At 36.5% G+C, this 21,808-nt stretch overlaps 1 protein-coding gene across 4 annotated transcripts in view; it reads right to left on the reverse strand.

The window, feature by feature from the left end:
* Positions 1-6,536: 6,536 nt before the first annotated feature.
* The window catches only part of DNAJB4 (DnaJ heat shock protein family (Hsp40) member B4), a 40,836-nt gene continuing 25,564 nt past the window's right edge, over positions 6,537-21,808 (reverse strand). For 2 of the 4 annotated variants that reach the window (XM_073788163.1, XM_019919288.3), the window contains 3 exons: positions 16,958-17,198; positions 9,122-9,690; positions 6,537-7,738 (listed from right to left, as the gene is read on the reverse strand). In XM_073788163.1, coding sequence (XP_073644264.1) covers positions 7,505-7,738; positions 9,122-9,690; positions 16,958-17,168 — 1,014 coding nt within the window. In that variant the 5' untranslated portion in view covers positions 17,169-17,198 and the 3' untranslated portion in view covers positions 6,537-7,504. The remainder of the gene's footprint in view (positions 7,739-9,121; positions 9,691-16,957; positions 17,199-21,808) is intronic. The other 2 variants (XM_073788166.1, XM_019919291.3) reach the window with 1 other exon arrangement.

Genomic DNA, 21,808 nt, shown 5'->3' on the forward strand with positions numbered 1-21,808 from the left:
GAAAGAAAGAAAAAGAACAGCTACTAAAATTTTGTAAGAATAGTGAGAACCTGTGGTATTTGAACAAAGACCCACACTATCCCTCCCCCTTCCAACTCAGTGAGATGGAAACTCCAGTCCAGACGGGCACAGCCAGGAGTATCCTGTTCCTCCAGTGGGAGGAATTATAACCCAGTCAGAGGGTTATCCTCCTGGGAAGGCAGGACATCAGTATTTCTCATCCTGTCCCATTACCTGTGGCTGAGGCTAAGTTCTGGGTGAGTGTGAGGGAGAGTTGGGGGATCCCTTCTCCTACTCCCACGTTAGGATGGAGGATCTACCTTGGGAGCAGCACAGCTGAGGACACTGGAGCCCTCAGGGCCCTTATACTGGTTCATGGGGCAGAGTTTCCATGCTTGGAGAGACAAACTGAGGAAACCTGGTGTCACTCTCAAATTGCCCCCCACCCAGCAGCATTAAGCTCCTAAAGCAGGGGTGTCACTCAGAAAACTGGCAACATTGTTCCTACCTGCCAGCACTAGTTTGCCTGAGAGAGGAAAGAGAAAAGTGGGAGGAGCCCTCCTGGGGTCAGAACAAATCTCAAACAAAATTGTAGAACTATCCTTTCAAAGGAATCTAATTTGATCAGTTTGTGGAGCAATTTATGGCCCAAGGGCTGTTGTTGAAAACAATAGAGTATCACTCAGCAGTTAGTGTAGCTTAACAGCAGGGTGTGGTCAGGGAAAGAGACAAAGAAAGCCTTATTAAAATCACTGTCATCCCAGGGTGACTGAGCATACTGAAGGCTGCAACCTCTGAAGAGCAACACCAGAGGCTTCCTATCACAGGGGGAAAATAGACTTTACTAAATTTTTCAGCCAGTCGCTAAAAATGTAAATAACAAGTCCTAAAAGAAGGTGGAGACCAGTACCTAGAGTTGCTCTAATATATTGTTGAAAATGCTTAATATAAAAATAAATAAATAATAAGACATACAAAGAAACAAAATATGACCCCTACACTTGAAAGTAAGAAGGCACAAGAACTGCATGTGAAGCAGCCAGATGTCGGATTTTAAAACTTCAAAGTAGACAATATAAATATGTTCAAAGAACAAAAGGAATCCATGATTAATTACAGAAGATATGATGACCATGTCTCATCAAATACAGAATGTCAATACAGAGAAATTATGAAAAAGAACCAAGTGGAAATTCTAGAGCTGAAACAACAATAACTGAAATAATCAACTCACTAGAGGGGCTCAACAGTAGATGTCAACTGGCAGGAGAAGAAAATTAGCAAACTTGAAGACAGACTGACGAAGTTTATGCAATTCAGTGGAATAGAGAGAATGAGGAATGAATAGAGAGAAAAAAGAATGAAGGAAAATGAACAGAGCCTTGGAGAAATGTGGAACACCATTAAATGCATCAATATATGCAAAACTGGAGTACCAAAAGGAGAGGAGAGAAAGAAAGGAGAAGAAAAAATATTTAAAGAAATAGTGGCTGGGGACTTCCCTGGTGGTCCAGTGGTTAAGACTTTGCCTTCCAATGCAGGGAGTGCGGGTTTGATCCCTGGTTGGGGAGCTAAGATCCTACATGCCTCGTGGCCAAAAAACCAAAACATAAAACAGAAGCAATATTGTAACAAATTCAATAAAGACTTTAAAAATGGTCCACATCAAAAAAAAAATCTTAAAAAAAGAAAGAATGAAAGGAAGGAAGGAAGGAAGGAAGGAAGGAAGGAAGGAAGGAAGGCTGGAAACTTCCCAAATTTATTGAAAACCATTAGTCTATATATCCACTAAGGTCAACAAACTCCACACAGGATAAGCATGGAGATCCATAGACATCATAGTAAAAATGCTGATGGCCAATGACAAGGAGAAACTCTTGAATGCAGCAAGAGATAAACTACTCATCACTTACAAAAGAACCCCAATAAAATCAGCTTACTTATAACTGGAAATAAGGGAGACCAGAGACAGTGGGATAAGATGTTAAAAGTGCTCCAAGAAAAAAATCTGTCAACCAAGAATCCTATATTCAGCAAAGCTATCTTTCAAAAAATAAAGGCAAAATAAAGACATTCTCAGATAAACAAAAACTGAGAGAATTTGTTGATAGCAGACCCACATTACAAGAAATACTAACAGAAGATCTTCAGGCTGAAAGCAAGTGGCCGCAGACAGTAACTCAAATCCACATGAACAAAGAGCCCTGGTAGAGGTAATTATGTAATTATAAAACACAATGCAATTGTATAAAACAACAAAGCAATTGTATAAAACAACATACATATAACGTAATGACCATAATATATAGAAATGTAGTATATTTGCCAACGACAACACAAAGGAGATGAGTGAGAACAATGCTGTATTGGAGAAATTACAAATACTAAACCAGTCTTGCACTCCTAGAAAAAATCCCACTTGGTCATCATGTATACCTTCTACAAACTTAATGAGAATAAACGTATATAAGCCAGCAACTAATTTTTAAATAATACTAAGGCCCCATTATCAGTTAAGTGTTCCAGTTTTAACTTCTGAAAAATTTCTTTCAAGATTGATGAGTCAAATATTTTGGAAAAAGGGGCTTCCCTGGTGGCGCAGTGGTTGAGAGTCCGCCTGCCGATGCAGGGGACGCGGGTTTGTGCCCCGGTCCGGGAAAATCCCACATGCCGCGGAGCGGCTGGGCCCGTGAGCCATGGTCACTGAGGCTGGGCGTCCGGAGCCTGTGCTCCACAACGGGAGAAGCCACAACAGTGAGAGGCCCGTGTACCGCAAAAAATATATATATATTTTGGAAAAAGAGGCATAAAATGTTTAACTAGTCCTATTGTATAATTACTACTCTGAAGTGGGCTGTGCCAATTTTCCAGGTTGTTTTAATAAGTAAGGGAGTGTAATTTATAAAAGCCAGAGTAAAATATAATTTCCCCAGTTGAGAGAGGTATGTTTCTGAAAGCATTCGGTAGGAACACAATTAGCTGAGGAATTTCAGTTGTTATAGGAAAAAAAAAAATGTTTTAGGCAGAACCCTAAGAAGTCAGATTTTTCTTTTTCTTTTTTGGATTTGAGACTTTAAAATCCAAACTTGAAAATACCGGGGTTCCTTTCTTTTCTAGTTTATGCTTCCTCCCCCAGCTCTGCCCCACCCTCGCCAAAAGGCAAAGCAAGGTTATTACAGAAAAGTCAGAAAATCCAAGTAAGGCAAACAGGAATCTCTCTCTCTCTCTCTCTCTCTCTCTCTCTCTCTCTCACACACACACACACACACACACACACAAACACACACACCCTCCCAATACAGATGCAGGGGCAGAGACTGATCCGGGCTGTGTGGGTCACACCTGGGCACCTGCTGGCCACCCTGCGGTTTGTAACTGACCTTCTGTCCTTAACAGCCCGCAAACAGGAAATCTCTGGATGGTTTCAAACCCCACTCCCCCACCCCGCCCCGCCATAAACACCACAGAACGGGAACAACTTGCTGGACGTTAGAAGCTTGTTCAGAAGCAATCCAACTCAAAGAAAGTTTCTGAAGAAACGGACAAAAATAATCAAAGCCCCCGCCCAACTGAAGCTAGCCCACGGAAGAATAGACTCTCAGAAACCCCTGCCTGGAGCATACGCGTTTCCAACCCAATTGTCATCTAGTCAAGCGGTTTTTAGATTAACGCTTTTCCGGGACTCTGACCTGGGGACGCCGGGGTTGGTAGCCCAGCAGCAGCGGCCAGGCCCTCTGAGAAGGCCCAGAGCCCCGCCCTCCCTTCCGGCCGGTGGGTCGGCCCGGCCGGCCTGAGCCAGGCTGAGGCGCTGGGGAGCGCGGGCCTGGGCGCTGCCCCGGGAGAGCCCGTGAGTGCGCGGGATGGGGTGGGTGAGGAAGTGGGGATCCCACGCACCGAAGGGCACGAAGAACCCGGGGATGCGAGAGGAGAGGTCTGGGCGATGGGGTCGCCGGAGGTTGCGGTGGAGGGAGGTGGTCGGCGCGTGTGTTCCTGGGCGTGGGGTGGGGAACTCAACCGGAGGGTCGGGGCGGGGGGCGCGGGAGGTGGGTGGGCCCGGAGCTGGCACCCAGTCCTACAGGAGGCTGGGGAGGGGGGCCGCGCAGAGCTGGGGAGAGCGGGGACCCCCTGTCGGGGCTGGGGGCCGCACAGCCCTCGGGTGGGCTGCGCCCGGAATTCAGCGTTTATGCTCACTAAAATGAAGGCTGCACGAAGTCAAAAGAGTGATAGTCTTTAGCTAGGAATAAATATGGCTTGTCAGTCCCTGCTTCCTAGAAACTCTTCAGGATCGCTCATTCTCACAGCTTCAGTAAGATGCTTGCAAATTTATTTTTCCTTTGTTAGACATAACAGGGATATGAAGAAAGGCAATTAAGAAAAAAAGAAGCCTAGCCTCATTCCAAATGTTTCATATTTTTCAGGTTTTAGAATTCTCACTTAATCCCATCTCTTGAACCCCTTTATTCCCAGTCCCAGAGATGCAAAATAAATACTGATTAAAAATATTGTGCAACCTTTAACCTATTGAACGTAACTAAATATTTCCCAAGCTCTTCTCTGATACAGATCTCCTGTTATAATTTAGTGTCACAGTAGTACTTCTGGTCCAGATTTTTTGTCTTCATCTCAGTGCCACCCCTCTAACAGAAACAGGAGTGGAGTTCTTTGCCTCTGGTTTTCTCATGCTTAAGGTTGCATCCAAAACTTCTCATTTTCCTTTGTCATTCACTTTACTCTCCCAAATCTCCAGTTTCCTCTTTATAAGAATGGCTTAAGAACTACATTCACATAAACCAAAATTCTAACAGCTACAGAGATGATGTACCAATCAAATTTTAGTTGTAGGAAAGGTAGGTAAACATGTTTATCAATTAGCTTACTGAGATCCACAGTACTTCAAAACTATCCAGGTATCCAAGAACTTGGTTGAATTTAAAGAGAACATTTTAAAATCAAAAGTACCTTCATAATTTAAGTAAATAAGAAAACTGTAAAACTCTTACATTAAGTCAAATTCAATAAATAAAAATTGGGCACTTACTACAAACTAAGGCATTATTTGATATTGATATACTGAAAGACATGAAAAATATTGATATACTGTTTTTCTATAGCAATGCAAATTAATTTTACTACTAGAAGAATAATTCTGTACTTAAAAAAAATACTTTTTAATCCAAAGATTATCCATCTATCTAATCTACAAATCATTTATTTAACTTGGGAGAAAATGCTTAATCAAGAAAATTACAATAAATAACAGTGGGTTTAAAATAGAAACCACACCTACCACTCTGACTGATGCTTTTCAACTCTTATCTCTTTAGACCTGTGAGAAAATTTCCATGATGTTCTTACTTCCCTAAGGAGTTTTAAATGTCACTCAGTGAAAAGTTATAAAGGAATCATTTACGAATTAGATGGAATAATATGCATGATTAGCTGAATTCTCTGGTATTTTCAAGCATTTTCCACTTGCAACTAAAGTATATGGTTATTCCCAACAATTTTACTCTTAGGTATATATATACCCAAGAGAATTGAAAAATGATGTACACAAAAACTTGTACAAAAATGTTCATAGTGGCATTATTCATAATAGCCAAAAAGTGGAAATAACCTAAATGCCCATCAACTAATGAATGGATAAACAGAAGGTGGTATATCATACAATGGAATATTATTCTGCCATAAAGAAAGAACAAAGTACTGATACATGATGCAACATGGATGTACCCTGAAAACATTATGCTAAGTGAAAGAAGCCAAAAAAAAAAGAGCCAAACATTGTTTGATGCCATTTATAGGAAATGTCCAGAATAGATAAATCCATAGGGACAGAAAGTAGATTAGTGTTTGCCAGGGGCTGGAGGAATGCGAAGTGAGTGCTAATGGTTATTCAGTTTCTTTCTGGGGTGATAAAAATGTTCTGGAATTAGAAAGTGGTTGCACAACTCTGTGAATATACTAAAACCACTGGATTGTACACTTTAAAAGGGTAAACTTTTTAGCAGGTGAAATTATATCTCAATAAAGTGGTAAAGCATGTGGTGATTAAAACCTATGTGTTGAATTTCTAAAAGAAGACAATATTCTGCTGAAAGGTGATAGGGCTCAATATACCTTGTATACCAATCATCCTGAAAATCACTTTTGAACCAAAAACATTGGTTCAAAATATCATTCTCACTATAGCTATAAAACAGAAAACAGAATAACTTTTTTTTTTTTTTTTTTTTTTTTTTTTTTGCGGTACATGGGCCTCTCACTGTTGTGGCCTCTCCCGCTGCGGAGCGCAGGCTCAGCGGCCATGGCTCACGGGCCCAGCCGCTTCGCGGCATGTGGGATCTTCCCGGACCAGGGCAAGAACCCGTGTCCCCTGCATTGGCAGGCGGACTCTCAACCACTGTGCTACCAGGGAAGCCCCAGAATAAGTTTTTAAACGTAAATATATGTAAAAAATTAAAACACCTAAGAATGCAATCTATACATATGAAAAAGTAAAATATTTATATGCATAACAAGTAGTAGCAACATCATTCATAAGCAGCAGTTAGTGTTTATTTTCCCCATATTTTGGTTTAACACCATAGTGGTAGTTTATTCTTTTTAGGGAAATTGCATATGGTACATATAGCATATTATGAGTAAGTTATAGAAGGCTGTGTAATTGGAAAATTAATTCCAAGTAGCAATATTTCCTCTAAAAACACATTTATTATCAAACAAATTATTTTTAACTAGTGGACAATAAAATGTACCTATAATTTATTAAGTCCAAGATATATAGTCAACTTGCATAAAATTATATATGGCATTTTAAAAACAACCTATTTCTAAAATATCAGTAATTCAGGCCAATTGGGATTTCCACAGGAGATAAATTGCCATTAATATCCTTTTTATGAAGAAAATGTCTGCCTTAAGAACATTACAACTATGTTATTAAGAAATGCTACAACATACTTTAAAAATCAAAATGGTGAAACATATGTATTAGGATATTCTTTTATGGGTACCAGCCCTATAGCAGCATTTCATATGGTGACTTTAATCTAGTTAACTAGATTTCCAAGTGACTTGGGTTTTTACTTTCTAGAAATACCTATCACATGTATAGTTTTGTTAAGAATTTAAATTTCCATCATAAATGAGAACCTATCATACTGATAATGTAAAGATATAAGAAATAAAGTACTTGGATATCCTAGTACTTTATTAGAAATATATCTACTAACTCCACAGAAACAAGTTTTATATGTAAGCAAAATACTAAAATTTTCTGATTTGGGAGAAATGAAATAAAATACAGTGAATGGTTTTCTCTTCTTCTCTAACTGTAAAAATCCCTTTTGCCTTTTTATTTGACCCGTCTATTCATGCAATTTAATGAACCCTCGAAATAATTTACATGTCTTTATACAGAATTCACATCTACATCAGTAAATGGCCAGTTCTTTTATATTTTCAGTGCCTTATCAAAATATGGGTAACAAAGTTTTTCATTCTATGAGGCAGGAAGATGTTTCCTAAGTACTTCTTTGGATGATGAGGATATAGTATCTGGGAAGGACACCTCAAATTCTATTAGAAGGTCACCACGTTGCTCAGGATTTTTTGGAAACGGTAGCCCATATCCGATAATTCTTCGCCTCATTCCAGGTTTCACAATATCATTTATTGTCATAGGTATGGTTCTTCCATCCATTGTTGGCACATTAAATGAGCAGCCACACAATGCCTAAAATGGACCAAATAAAATTAACAAATTTCAAAACGTAAAAGTCTAATCAAAAATATTACCAGCTGTAAAGGACGATACCTCTAAGGCAAATTTTTAACCTCCAAAAGAATATCAATAATTATAAGACTTTTTCCACATTAGAAAGTCCCTTCAGGACACATATAATCAGACATTTTACAAAAGAAGGAAAGGAAAAGGGGAAGGAAAAGAAAAGGAAAAACGGAGGAAAGAATGCCTTTCACATTGCCCTGGAATGAAATGGATTGTCTGAGGCTGCTATTACAACATTCAAGATGCAGGGATGGAATGGGAGAAGAGAAGAGGGAGAAATTCAGGACTAGAAAGAATAAGATAGGAGCAACTACAAACTTCTCTAGAGGGAAAATGTTAGGACAAGAAATATACTTAATGTTTTAGTCAATAAATATTTACTGAGTACCTACTATATGCCATATATTCCTGTTAGAGCCTGAGCACATAGGGACCATGCACACAGACCCCACCTCAAGGAACGCACAAAGAATTCAGAAGCAAACTAGTAATTATAATACAGTACAAAGTTGGCACAGAAGTATGTGCAGAAGTCTTTTGTGAGAGAAAGGGCACCCAACCTACCCCCTTAGCTTCAGGGGGTAAGTTTAGGGTAAGCATTGGACCAGTAGCAGGTGTTGAGGTAGAGTGAGGAACAGCAGTGTTCCACAGAGTACAGCTCAGACAATGACACAGAGGTATATGAGATAATAATACATCAAACTTAGGGAAATGCATATACATTGAGGGTTAGAAATCAGATTAAAAACAACCTTTTATTTTAAGATAAAGAGTTTAGACATTATGGTAGATGCTATGTGGAGTCATTTAAGAATTTTAAGCAGGGAACTGATATGGCCTTATTTGCAGGATTACAATCCAATTTGAGAAAGAGTGCCTAAAAATAGAACAAATACGAACTAATGTATTAAAGCAGTACCCTCATAAATTATTTTGTCTTTTAATACTTTTTTTGTTATATAATTATTAACCCAAGTTAACAATTTTGGAAAAATTCTATACATGGACTAAGGTGATGAGATTACAGTACAGATCTCATAAACCATACTTGTAAAAAACAGAGTAGAGTTAATCCAGACTAGGCCTCATAGTATATAATTCACTTAAAATTGTGATTTAAATTGTTAGTATAAATAACTAAACTTAGAAAGTATAATCTTATCCATAAATGAGGTATAATAGTGGTACTACCTCAGAAGGTTCTTATGATAATTTTAAAAATATTGTGTAGTAAACATAAAATTAATGTTAGCTATTATTTAGATAAATGCCCTAAGATCACATGCATAATTCTGTTTGGTTTCAGAATCCTATGTCCTACCAACTTACCTCTCGTAAACTAATTCTAGCAGTATAAATTATATTTGATCCATCCCTTTTGAATTTGGGGTGATCTTTATCTTTAATGACAAAAACAATGTCTGCTGGAATACTAGTTGGTGTTTCATCTCCTTCCCTTGGAAAAGTAATTTTGGTACCTTCTTTCCACCCTTTTTTTATCTCGATGGTAAGAATTTTGTCCTCAGTTCGATAACTCCTTCCATCAGGGTTTAACCTTTTTCGAGAAATCTTCATCCGTTTGGTACAACCACTATATATTTCTTCAAGTGATACTCTAAGTTCATGAATAACTGGAGGATCTTGTTTGAGGCGGGATGGTCCCACAGAATTCCTGTCTCTTGGATATCCATTCATGCTGAATCCAAAGGCGCTAAAAGGATCTCCATCTACTTCCATTTCATCAGAATCTCTACCACCACCCATCCGTCTTCCAAAGAAAATTTCAAAGGGGTTGGAACCTCCGAAAAATGCTGCAAATGTGGCATGAGGATCGCCATGAAAGGTGTACCGGAAGGTACCTCCTTGTCCATCAGTACCTCCTGCCCCTCCTTTCAACCCTAAATGAAGAGATAAGCATGATTAGAAAAATGCTTACAACTCTTGAAAGTTAAACTTTCAACAACTGTATTAATAATAAACTTTGGCTAACTTAGGTTGCTATTTATTAATATTGACCAGAAATGCCATTATAACTGAATACAGAACAGCTACATAACTTCCAATCATTCCACCCTAAGTTAAATTTTTATCTTTCAAATTCTTCTTCCAAACCCCATCTTTTTTTTTTTTAAACTGGTTTGTTTTTTTAAAAAACTTCATTTTATTTATTTTTGGCTGCGTTGGGTCTTTGTTGCTGAAGGTGGGCCCTCTCTAGTTGCGGAGAGCAGGGGCTATTTTTCATTGCGGTGGCTCCTCTTGTTGCGGAGCATGGACTCCAGAGCGCAGACTCAGTAGTTCTGGCGCATGGGCTTAGTTGCTCCGCAGCATGTGGGACCCTCCCGAACCAGGGCTCGAAGCCGTGTCCCCTGCACTGGCAGGCGGATTCTTAACCGCTGCGCCACCAGGGAAGCCCCAAACCCCATCTTTAATGATAAATTATTCCTGAGTCTTTGTTCCACAGGTAAAAAGAAAATAAATAAAAATTGGGAACCTCTTATCTCATAAGCTACTGGTTTGATAACCTAAAGTATATAAATGTAAGTTTTTAAAAGATGTCATTCAAGGGGTGGGGGAGGGAAGAATTGGGAATTCGGGATTAGCAGATGCAAACTAGTATATATAGGATGGATAAACAACAAGGTCCTACTGTATAGCACAGGGAACTGTATTCAATATCCTGTGATAAGCCATAATGGAAAAGAATATAAAAAAGAATATATATATATATATATATATATATATAAAAACTGAATTATTTTGCTGTATAGCAGAAATTAACACAACATTGTAAATCAACTATACTTCAATAAAATAGAAAAATAATAATAATAAAAAATAAAAGATGTCAATTGAAAGGTCTTCAGTAATCAATGCAAAATACGTAACCTAAATCTTTGAGTACCATTATAATCAGTCAGCACAAATCAATAATATAAAATACCATATTTATACTAACTATCTGTATTTCAGATCACCTTTCACTGTTTAAGAATTAAATAGAACTCATTTGTGGCAGAAAGGGAAAAAATTCTAATAACAGAAAACCCTATGAAAAAAAATTTTAGACACTAAAATTGTTATCCTATCCTAGATAACGAAATTCTTTATCTAGGCATACCATGTGATAGCATTAATTTCAACAGCATGTGAAAAGACTGAAATCATGAGCTGTGAACTCTTTTGACATGTAAGGCCTTTGGGCTAGTTATTTCTGTCTATTATGGACAACCTGCTTCAGACCCCAAGATAGTGACCCTTTGATCCTCTTTTTTAAGCTCAACTAAGTAATAAGTAGCTCACAAGAGATTACATATTTGAAGTAGCATTTTCTACTACATACTGAAGGAAGATTCTACTGAAACCCACAGAACAACAGTATAGTGATCTTTTAAGGGATCAATGCTGACAAGGATTTATATCATTACAGTATCAGCAAAGTTTCTGAATGAGCCTTATGGGCATTCCTGACCAAGGAAACAAGCAGGAAAAGAATATAAAAATTATGAAACTGTAAAGAAAAATTCAAGAGAATTTAAGTGATTCCAATATATTTAAGCAGTGACCAATTTGAGGGCAAGAAATACATTTTATTCATTTTTGCATTGCTCATGCATACAGGTCTGAAAATGACAGGCGCTCATGTTTATTTATTTATTTAAATTTATTTATTTATATTTGGCTGTGTTGGGTCTTTGTTTCTGTGTGAGGGCTTTCTCTAGTTGCAGCGAATGGGGGCCACTCTTCATCGGGTGCGCGGGCCTCTCACTATCGCGGCCTCTCTTGTTGTGGAGCACAGGCTCCAGATGCGCAGGCTCAGTAGTTGTGGCTCACGGGCCCAGTTGCTCCACGGCATGTGGGATCCTCGCAGACCAGGGCTCGAACCCGTGCCCCCCACATTGGCAGGCAGACTCTCAACCACTGCGCCATCAGGGAAGCCCCGCTCATGTTTATTGAATAAAGGGAATGAACTAATTCTTAAAGCCTCCAAAAATAAACTTTAAAATGTATTTTGAGTGTCAAGATATTTGAGAAAAGGCAGAAGCAAAAACAATATAAAGTATAATCACACATACACATATATGAGAAATTTAATAATAAAAAATTCTACTGAAGTCACTCAGCATGATTTCACAGAGTTTTACGTGTCTTATTCTATTTGGCAACTTCCACTAAAAGGTATACAGGTACTCTACTTCATCCAACAGTGCCAGATGATGTTTAAATTTTTACCTTCATCCGTGAATAGAAATCTGGAGACACAAAAAGAAATCTAACGATTTGAAAATTGTCAATATATGTATTGGATGATATATCCAAATAGCACTCAGGGATATGCCTTGTAGAATCAGAATGACAAGTACAAGCAGGACAAGAACTTTTAACACACAGCTCATCCAAAACTTCTTTTTATAAATTTTAGTGGTATAGTTATAACTCCAAATGTTAAAAAAAGCTAGTGGCAGATTTTTTTAATGATATATATATATATCATATAACTCAAGGTCATTACCAATGTGATTAAACCAATGCTAAATTATTTCAATCACTTCATCTTTCATCCCACAAATAGAGTATAATAATTTAACAGAGTTAATAAAGTAAATTGAGGAATTAGCCTGCCCAGTCTAACCCTCTACAAGACAAAATCTAAATGTTTTGGACCTATAATGGATTCATGAAAAGAAAGAACAACATTTTAAGTTATTACATCATGGGTTTGGCTTTTCTCTAAAAGCCCTTCCTTCCTCTGCCAAAAATGGTAACTCAATCAGGATTACAGAGTCCCTGAGAAGATTCACACACTGTCTGAAGTGACGTTTATCAAAGCTAACAGCTAACAATGCAGCTTTGACACTAAACAGTCAACTACGTATCCTCTATGACTGAGAAAAATCCTACCAAAATTCACACCAATACAACATGAATTATTATGCAAGTATCACTTGCATTGCCCGGCACTTGAATTGGAACAAGCCTGTCATCAACTACAGAGTCAACTCTTCACTACATACATTCTGACTGCTCACGGAAAATTTTAATATTCAGCTAGATTCCCTCTGCTATCCAAAATTTTCTCTAGACATCATCATCACTCGTGTGAGCAAGAAATGCACCCCAGAGTCAACATTTACGTATGCTGTACCGACAGCTATTATTTAAAAAACAACCAATCAACCAATTTGCAATCCAGAAACAATTATGTGTCTGGGATACTATCCTTAACAATGATATCCATTAGTTAGTTGATTAAAAGTTTATCAAAAGCAGCAGCATTGGAGAAGAATTAGGATTTCAAAGAAAAAAAATTATAGGACTTTAAAAACTTTCTTTAAGGAGATCTAACATGTAAGAACCCAGATTTATAAAAAATACTTAGAGTTAACTAGCATAATGAAATTCTTTAGACAGCTTTGATTCATAAAAATACAAAAAATGAGTAAATACTCATTTAAAAAAATATATAGTAAATAAATTCAGTTGATTAACTATATGAAGAACAGAAGCTGCAAGCTAGTATAAAGATTAATATACTAAACACAAATTTGATCATATAAATACTAACTTTCAGTATTTAAGTTATTGAGTAAAACATAAACAATAAAAAAAGAAGGCATAAGGAAAAAGAAATGTTAGAAAACTAGACTACTATGAAAATGTGTTATTGAAAATCTTTTTTTTTTTTTTTAAGTCTTTTAATATAAACTTCTGTTGACATCACGGAACAATTCAGAACTAAACCTAAAACTTTAGGGGAGAGACTGGATCAAAATCCAATTTTCAATTTCTGTAGTTCTGTTTTTTGTTTCAAATGATTCAACTATGGAGAAACGTCTCTATATGGAAAAATAGTTTTATTTATTACATACAATAAAATTAACCCATTGTAAATATACAGTTTTAGTGAAGTTGTAGAATTGTGCAACCATCACTACAATCCAGTTATAAAACATTTCCATCAACCCAAAGAGTTCTTTCATTTCTATTTGTAGTTAATCCCTGCTCCCACCTCTAGCCCTAGGCAACCACTGATGTGCTATCTTTCTCTATAAATCTGCCTTATCCATGCATTTCATATAAATGGAGTAACAGAATATGTAGTCATTTATATCTGACTTTTTTAGCATAGTTCATGAGGTTATTCCATTTAGTAACATGTTTTATTAAATCAGTTCTTTTAATTGCTAAGTAGTATTTGTGTGTGTGTGTGTGTGTGTATACATATACAACACATTTTATCCATTCACTAAAAGATGATACTTTCGGATTTTTTCATTTGGGGCCATCACAAATGGTGCTGCTGTGAACACTCACGTACATGTCTTTCTATGGACCTATATTTTCATTTCTCTTTTACAGATTCCTAGGAGTGGAAATGCTGGGTCATATGATACTTTCAAAACATCTCTATTTTTATTCAACCTTTAAAAAACTCAGAATTTAAAATTGTGGATATTAGAGGGGCTTCCCTGATGGCTCACTGGTTAGGAGTCCGCCTGCCAATGCAGGGGACACGGGTTCAATCCCTGGTCCGGGAATATCCCACATGCTGCAGAGCAACTAAGCCCGTGCACCACAAATACTGAGCCTGAGCTCTGGAGCCCAAGAGCCACAACCACTGAGCCTGTGCGCCGCAACTACTGAAGCCCGCACGCCTAGAGCTGGTGCTCCGCAACAAGAGAAGCCACCGCAGTGAGAAGCCTGAGCACCGCAACAAAGAGGAGCCCCTGCTCTCCGCAACTAGAGAAAGCCCGCGAGCAGCAACAAAGATCCAACGCAACCAAATAAATGAATTAAAAAAAAAAAAAAAAACACAACCAAGTAGATATAAAAAAAATAAAATTGTGGATATTAGAGATTTTCAAAACACAAATATACTGAGATCACTGGTTCTGGTAGGTCCTAAATATATAAATTAGCATGTTCAACTCATATAATTCTCAGTTCACGGTTCCTTATTTCCACAGTCTCAGGCCTTGCAAAAGAATGCAATAATTGGGGGAAAAAAGTATATCAGGTAAATTAGTAATGGCCCCACAGTCCTAAAATTATTGTTATGTTACTTCTAGAGAAACACATAGGGCTATGGAACCAGGCCTGCAGGCACAAACAGATCAATGACAGGCAAAGACAAAAAGTATTTTCCCACATTTTAACAGTATATGTAACCAGGTATTTTAAATAAAGGATAAGTAAATATAATGCTTTTCTGTAAAGGAAGATAATTTCTAAAACATAATCGAATAACTTTCATTTAACTGTATTTTAAAGTAACATAACTAGAGAATGATATTTCTGAATAATATATTTCAATGCTTTAAAAAACTTATTCTTCCCTATTACCTCTATTGCTTACATCAATTACCTGAGTCAAGAACAAAAAAAAGATTTGGGGTACACACATGATCCTGTTTTAGTCTTTTTTAAATTCACTCACTGGTGATGCTCAGTAAAAATCAAACTGGAGAAATATCACCCAAGAAAAACACTATTAAGAGGTAATATTAAGCCAAGAAAAATGTATCATTTGGTGACTTGAAAATTCTGCAAATATCCTTAGTAAACACTGAATCTTATGGTTTAGTTATAGAGAGATTTGAGCTATTTGTGAGATGGGGATTAAATCAGTGGATATTTGCTTTTTCATGGGAATTTATTGTGTTACTGCATGTTTGTAGATTTCTTTACAAAATTACAAAATAACTTCTTCAGAAAGAGTAGTATATGGTTAGTAGTATCTCAGAATCCTGCTTAGGTTTTGAGAAGAACCAAATCATAGTATTTTGAGTAGTATGGCCATAAGGAACCAACAGGATTGAACTGCCCACTATTTGCTTTTTTCAATATTTACTTTGTAAGAACCTGACACTGCAGGTCCTCATCACACCAAAACTGGCAGCAGAAACTGCAATTTGGGGCAACTCAGATCAAAAACAAAAAACAACAACAAAAAACCCTCTACACAATCACCCTGCTTATCTAAATTTAATGTTTTAACTCAAAATAAGCAGTCGCTACTTCACTATACTTTAGGCTATATTTCTAATTAGGAAAATTTAACATTAAATGCAATAAAGGAAGCAAAAAACCCGAAAACAGTTTTCATAACTACAATGATTTAAAAAAAAACATCTGGGGAGAAAAATTAGTAATAAAACAACTTAGTCCTGATATAAAACGTTGAAAATCCCAGAACCTGTAGAAATTGAAGTGTTGTTGTTAAATTAGCGATTTAAAATAGTCTTACTTTATAGCTACAATTATATGGAGATGATGGATAAACACTTTAAAATCCAGAATGATAAAAGGATAATCTTCAATTATTCCCATTTACTGTATTCAACTAGTTTCTGATCTCACAATCCAAGAAACAAAAGTGTGGCAGGGAGAGGAAAGGGAAGTTATCATGCCTTCCTCTATACCTAGATAGTAAAATTTTAAAAGAAATAATGTTACCTTAAAGTAAATCAATAATTGTTCTAACTAGGTGGCCATTTTAGGTCAAAAAATTATATTTCTGAGATCTCATTTTCTTGGCACACAATTACTGTTTACAATTAAGCTAAAAACTTGTTCTGGTATTTTATGACATCAGGAAAATTCTTTCCTCTCCAGGCAGAATGCCAAAAACAACTACAGCTAAATGCCTGGGCCTTCGGCTTCTCAGAGAGACGATTCTGTCCTGTTTAATTTAAACTAGCTTTGCCATAAGAAAGGCAAAAAACTTCTTTTGTTTTCGTGAATAAAATATAAACTACCCAGAATTTGAACTGCCAATCTTAAGATTTTAAATGACTAAAGAATCTTTACTGGTTCTGACAGAAAATTCTTTAGAAAACAAAACAGGTTGCATAAGACTTTTGACACAATTTCTTAATGAGTATGGGAATTTAAGGTTTCTTTTCAAATATAATGTTAACATTATAAATCTAATGGTAGAATATACATATTACAAAATGTCAAAATCCAAAAAAAGGCAAACAAATACATTTCATTCATAGCTATATAACATTCATTCATATGATCAGAGATGAAATCTTGTTTTCATCCATTATTTGTCTTTCTACTTTTGAAATGTCAGAGAATTTAATTTAATAACCAGAAGGCTGAGAGAGAAAAAAGAGAGACAGAGCTGGAGAAACAGAAAGATGTACACTGAATACTTACCTTCCTCCCCAAACTGATCATATATTTCTCTCTTTTTAGGATCACTCAATACTTCATAAGCTTCTGCGACCTCTTTAAATTTTTCCTCTGCCTGAGGAGATTTGTTCTTGTCCGGATGAAATCTGAGGGCTTGTTTTCGGTAAGCCTTTTTAATATCTTCATCTGAAGCTCCTTTTTCAATTCCCAAAATGCAATAATAGTCTTTCCCCATTTCGAATGCCTTGAAATGAACTTAGATTCCCTTTGTGAAAGAAAACAGCGTCCCCAGTCTTAGCAATACAATGATTCTAAGAAAAATAAACCAAGCTGGGTATTTTAAAAGTTAAAGCAAATCAGCAATTCAGCTTTGCTGTCTTAAGGCAGCACGCAGACAGTGTCTCTGTATTTAATTCCTTCCCCAACAGCTCACTTACAGATAAATATACACTACACAGGAGACGGCCTCCTTCTAGATCCTCCCATTTTCACTACGTGTCTCTGTACTTTCTAGAACAGCAAATGCTACAGGACGTCACTTCCCCAGCTGCCTCTAGTCAAAGTATTGAGCTAGGTTTTCTCCTCCTGCACGATTAACTATTCATTTTCCTTCTGGCTCTACCATTTTTATGTCCTTTTTAAGAGGCCAAGTGGATTAAGAAACCAATATTTCAGCACAGAATGTCCTAACTACACATTTATTTACTCCATTCTAGGTAAGAAAGCAACAAAAAAATCATTATAGCCATTAAGTATCTTACCATTAAAATAAGTTAAAGTTATTATACAAATAAAAATACTTATTTTAGGTATATTAATCTCAACTTCAAGTTATTCAAATGTAAGGTATACAATACTAAAATATGGTTTGTTTAAATTAAAATTGTCAAATAATTTGTGTCATTTTCAAAATTCCTAGGGTCTCTCAATCAGAAATGCCAGGAATTTGGCATTGTAAAAGTCTACATATCATAAATATCAAAAGCAAGGTTTTAAAGTCAGTAAAGGACTTAAATATGACTTTAGCTGATGATATTAACTCTTTTTTTTGTACTATAGAAGAGTTAATAGTTCAGGCAAACTAATAACTTCTGAAAGCTTCATATCTGATTTTAGTTACTTCAACTAAAACAGAATGAGATCTGCCCTCCCCACTCCTAGGGTCACTATTTAAAGAATTTTTGTCTTGCTTCAGGAATGATAGGAGAAAGTATCAGGTTACAGACAGTAAAAACTCATGTTTCTTTTAAGACTTTAACTGGATCAGCTTAAAATCTGGATATGCTATTTATGAGGCATAATATGAGAGAGATTTTTTCTTTTAAAAACACACTTTCCCGGTTTTCCCTGGTGGTACAGTGGTTGAGAGTCCGCCTGCCGATGCAGGGGACACGGGTTCGTGCCCCGGTCCGGGAAGATCCCACATGCCGCGGAGCGGCTGGACCCGTGAGCCATGGCCGCTGAGCCTGCGCGTCCAGAGCCTGTGCTCCGCAACGGGAGAGGCCACAACAGTGAGAGGCCCGCGTACCGCAAAAAAACAAAACAAAAACAAAAAAACCCACAGTTTCCCTAATTATAAATATAAATGCTAACTGAAGATTTTGGAAAACACAGAAAGAAAAAAGAATAAAATAAAAACCTTCCTGGGCTTCCCTGGTGGCGCAGCGCAGTGGTTAAGAACCTGCCTACCAATGCAGGGGACACGGGTTTGAGCCCTGGTCCAGGAAAACCCCACATGCAGCAGAGCAGCTAAGCCTGTGTGCCACAACTACTGAGCCTGCGCTCTAGAGCCCGCGAGCCACAGCTACTGAGCCCGTATGCCACAACTACTGAAGCCCGCGTGCCTAGAGCCCGTGTTCTGCAACAAGAGAAGCCACCGCAGTGAGAAACCCGTGCATCGCAATGAGTAGCCCCCACTTGCCACAACTAGAGAAAGCCTGAGCGCAGCAACGAAGACCCAGCACAGCCAAAAATAAATAAATAAATAACAAAACAAAACCTTCCTATCATACCACTTTAGGTAATCGCTGCTAAATGTTAGTGTGACATAAGAAAATGTCAAAAGAATTGTACAGAGCACTGTATTGAATATCTTAAGTCTGTAAAATTAAAAGAAAACAGAACAGTTATGAGAAAAAGTAAATGTACCTGTATGTTTAGAGTATAAAGAAAGGGTGGTGATCACATACTAACCTTTAAAAATATGGGAACACCTACTCTATACACCAATCAGCCTTACATTAATGATTCAGCAATTCTTTCATAATGTTCCTCTTTGTGCATTTTGACAGCTAGGATTTACTATTTCTCAACTCTAGAAACACCTTGGTATAGAAAGGTATCGTATTTATCTAGCCTACTTACAGGTTACAGAGGTTTGTCAGCTATTCAGCAATTTTTTTTAGTCCCACCAAGGAATAGTCAATGTCAAAAGATAAACTTTCAAATCCAGAAAACTTAAGGAAAAATGCTAATATCCAAAGTCACCTTAAGACTCCTGCTTTTTAAAAAAGCATATTGCAAGTTGGAATCCAGCGCAATGATCAGCATTGAGAGTAGAGTAAAAATATAATAAAAATCATCTATTCTAGAATTAATTTCCAAGAGAGTTCCTTTAAATATTTATTACCAAAGAACACTGGTATAGTAATATGAAAATTCTGAATTGTTCTGGTGGGTAATGCTGGGAACTAAAAAAAAAAACAGATTCTTATCTGATTCAATCATTTTCAGAGAGCCAGAAATATTATCAGGACTTGACATATTAACTGATTTCAGAACCCAAAGGCTAGATCTTTCACATCTCTGAAAAATGCATTACATGTTAACAAATGGAAAGAAATCTGGCTCTTCACACATAGAGAACGGTGATAAAGGATTTTCATATTTTTTTTCAAATATCATAAGCACACAAAAGGATTATAGTAGTAGTGTTGAAATGCAAGAATTCCCCTCAACTTGGAAATTCCAAGTTAATACGGAAGAAATTATAATTTTAAGACTTTAAATAGTAAAATAATCTAGCTAGGTTTTGGTAAAATAATCTAGCTAGGTTTTGGTAAAATGAGCAGTGTAAATAATTCTTTCAAACATTTGGGAATTGTTATTTAAAATGATTTTAGAAGCACTGTAAATATACCTGGAAATTTCCTAAGAAATAATTCAAAGAAAAAATTATATATACAAATATACCCATTGCAATTACACGCAATAGGGTAATGGATCAATGTGGTCATTATTATACTACATAGTACTTGAGAGACATTTTACTCTTACATACACTTAAAAGTTGAAAATCCATTACACAATCACTTTACATTCAATCTTCTTCATCCAAGTTTGTTTGAGATGAGATGAATGTGGGTTGTTGTTTTGGGGGGGATGGGGGGGGCGCAAGAGCAATTGTCATCCCTGTAAATAATTATCATGACAAAAATAGAGTGTGTAAAGCAAAGAGTAATGGCAGCCTGTAGGGAAAATGGAGCAGAGATGTAAGCAAAGCTCATCTAATAAGTGTGCTTTTAAAAGTAAAAATAAAAACAAAAAAATTACATAATAAGTCTATTTGAAACACTGTTTAAAAATCACATAAATCAGTGCTTATTTAATTTTATAGGTATGTGTATGTGTGGCAGAAAATTTGAAGAGAACAAAAACTAACGAGTTAGGAACACCCTTTTTTTTTTCTTTAATTTCTTTAAGGCTGCTATATTTTTAACAAGGATATGAAATTAGTGTTTGTATTTTTTTATTTTTATTACTCAAACATTGATGAGATTATTCCATGAAAACACAATTCTCTTCCCTTTATTAAAAGAAAATTACAAAGGGTGAGATTCTTCTTTTTAATGTTTATAGTTTACAAGGTCAAGTTCTCATGCTGGGGTAGACGTGGTTCATCTCTAACTGAAAGACAAGTTACAATGTATTTTAAAGAAATGATTTTAATTTTTTCAATAAAATCATAAAACTTAAGTATGTTTATTATTTTGTTTATAAAAGTTAATAGCAACAAAACTTTTGTGCTTAATAATATATTTGAGGGAAGTGTATCACTCTCTTTTAGGGAGTCGAGGGCCAGAATTAAGTAAATATTCTAACGACATTACATTTTATTTTTAATAACTTTAATAAAACGTCCTTATTTGGGATATTATGCTTTAATAAGTACAGAGAAATTATTTTTACAGAAGTATGTGTCCTTTCTGATTTTATCACCACAGTTTAAATATTAAACATGTTTAGAGAATGAGAGCTAAAGATAATAGTATTTTAACTACAAAAAAACCCCCTGGGGCTTCCTTGGTGGCGCAGTGGTTGAGAGTCTGCCTGCCGATGTAGGGGACACGGGTTCGTGCCCCGGTCCAGGAGGATCCCACATGCCGCGGAGCGGCTGGGCCCGTGAGCCATGGCCGCTGAGCCTGCACGTCCGGAGCCTGTGCTCCGCAACGGGAGAGGCCCGCGTACCGAAAAAAAAAAAAAAAAAACCCTGAAAGTATAAAACTAGTCATTCAACTGATACAATCTCCACCTTCTACTTTGGCTTTATTCACAGACAATAAAAAAGTAAGTTTTATTTCTTCAATTCACAAATCATTTCTCAGTTTACAAGAAAATTAGTACAGAGAAAGACAGTAAGCCTTCTAGAGTCTCAGAAGAAATTACTATTAAAATTTAGATCATCACAGCAATACTTGAATACAAATGATTTCTAATAGTTTACCGTTGTTCCTGCTGAAAACTTTTTCTGTCAATATTTAGTTAACTCGGTACATTCAGAACTGAAATTTCTCATTTAGTATTAATATTAGTAAATTATGACTTCCATTCCCTGATACTTCTTATCCAAGAATAAGCAAACTGAGGCTCTATTAT

Source organism: Tursiops truncatus, chromosome 1, assembly GCF_011762595.2.
Source record: "Tursiops truncatus isolate mTurTru1 chromosome 1, mTurTru1.mat.Y, whole genome shotgun sequence".
Lineage (NCBI taxonomy): Eukaryota > Metazoa > Chordata > Mammalia > Artiodactyla > Delphinidae > Tursiops > Tursiops truncatus.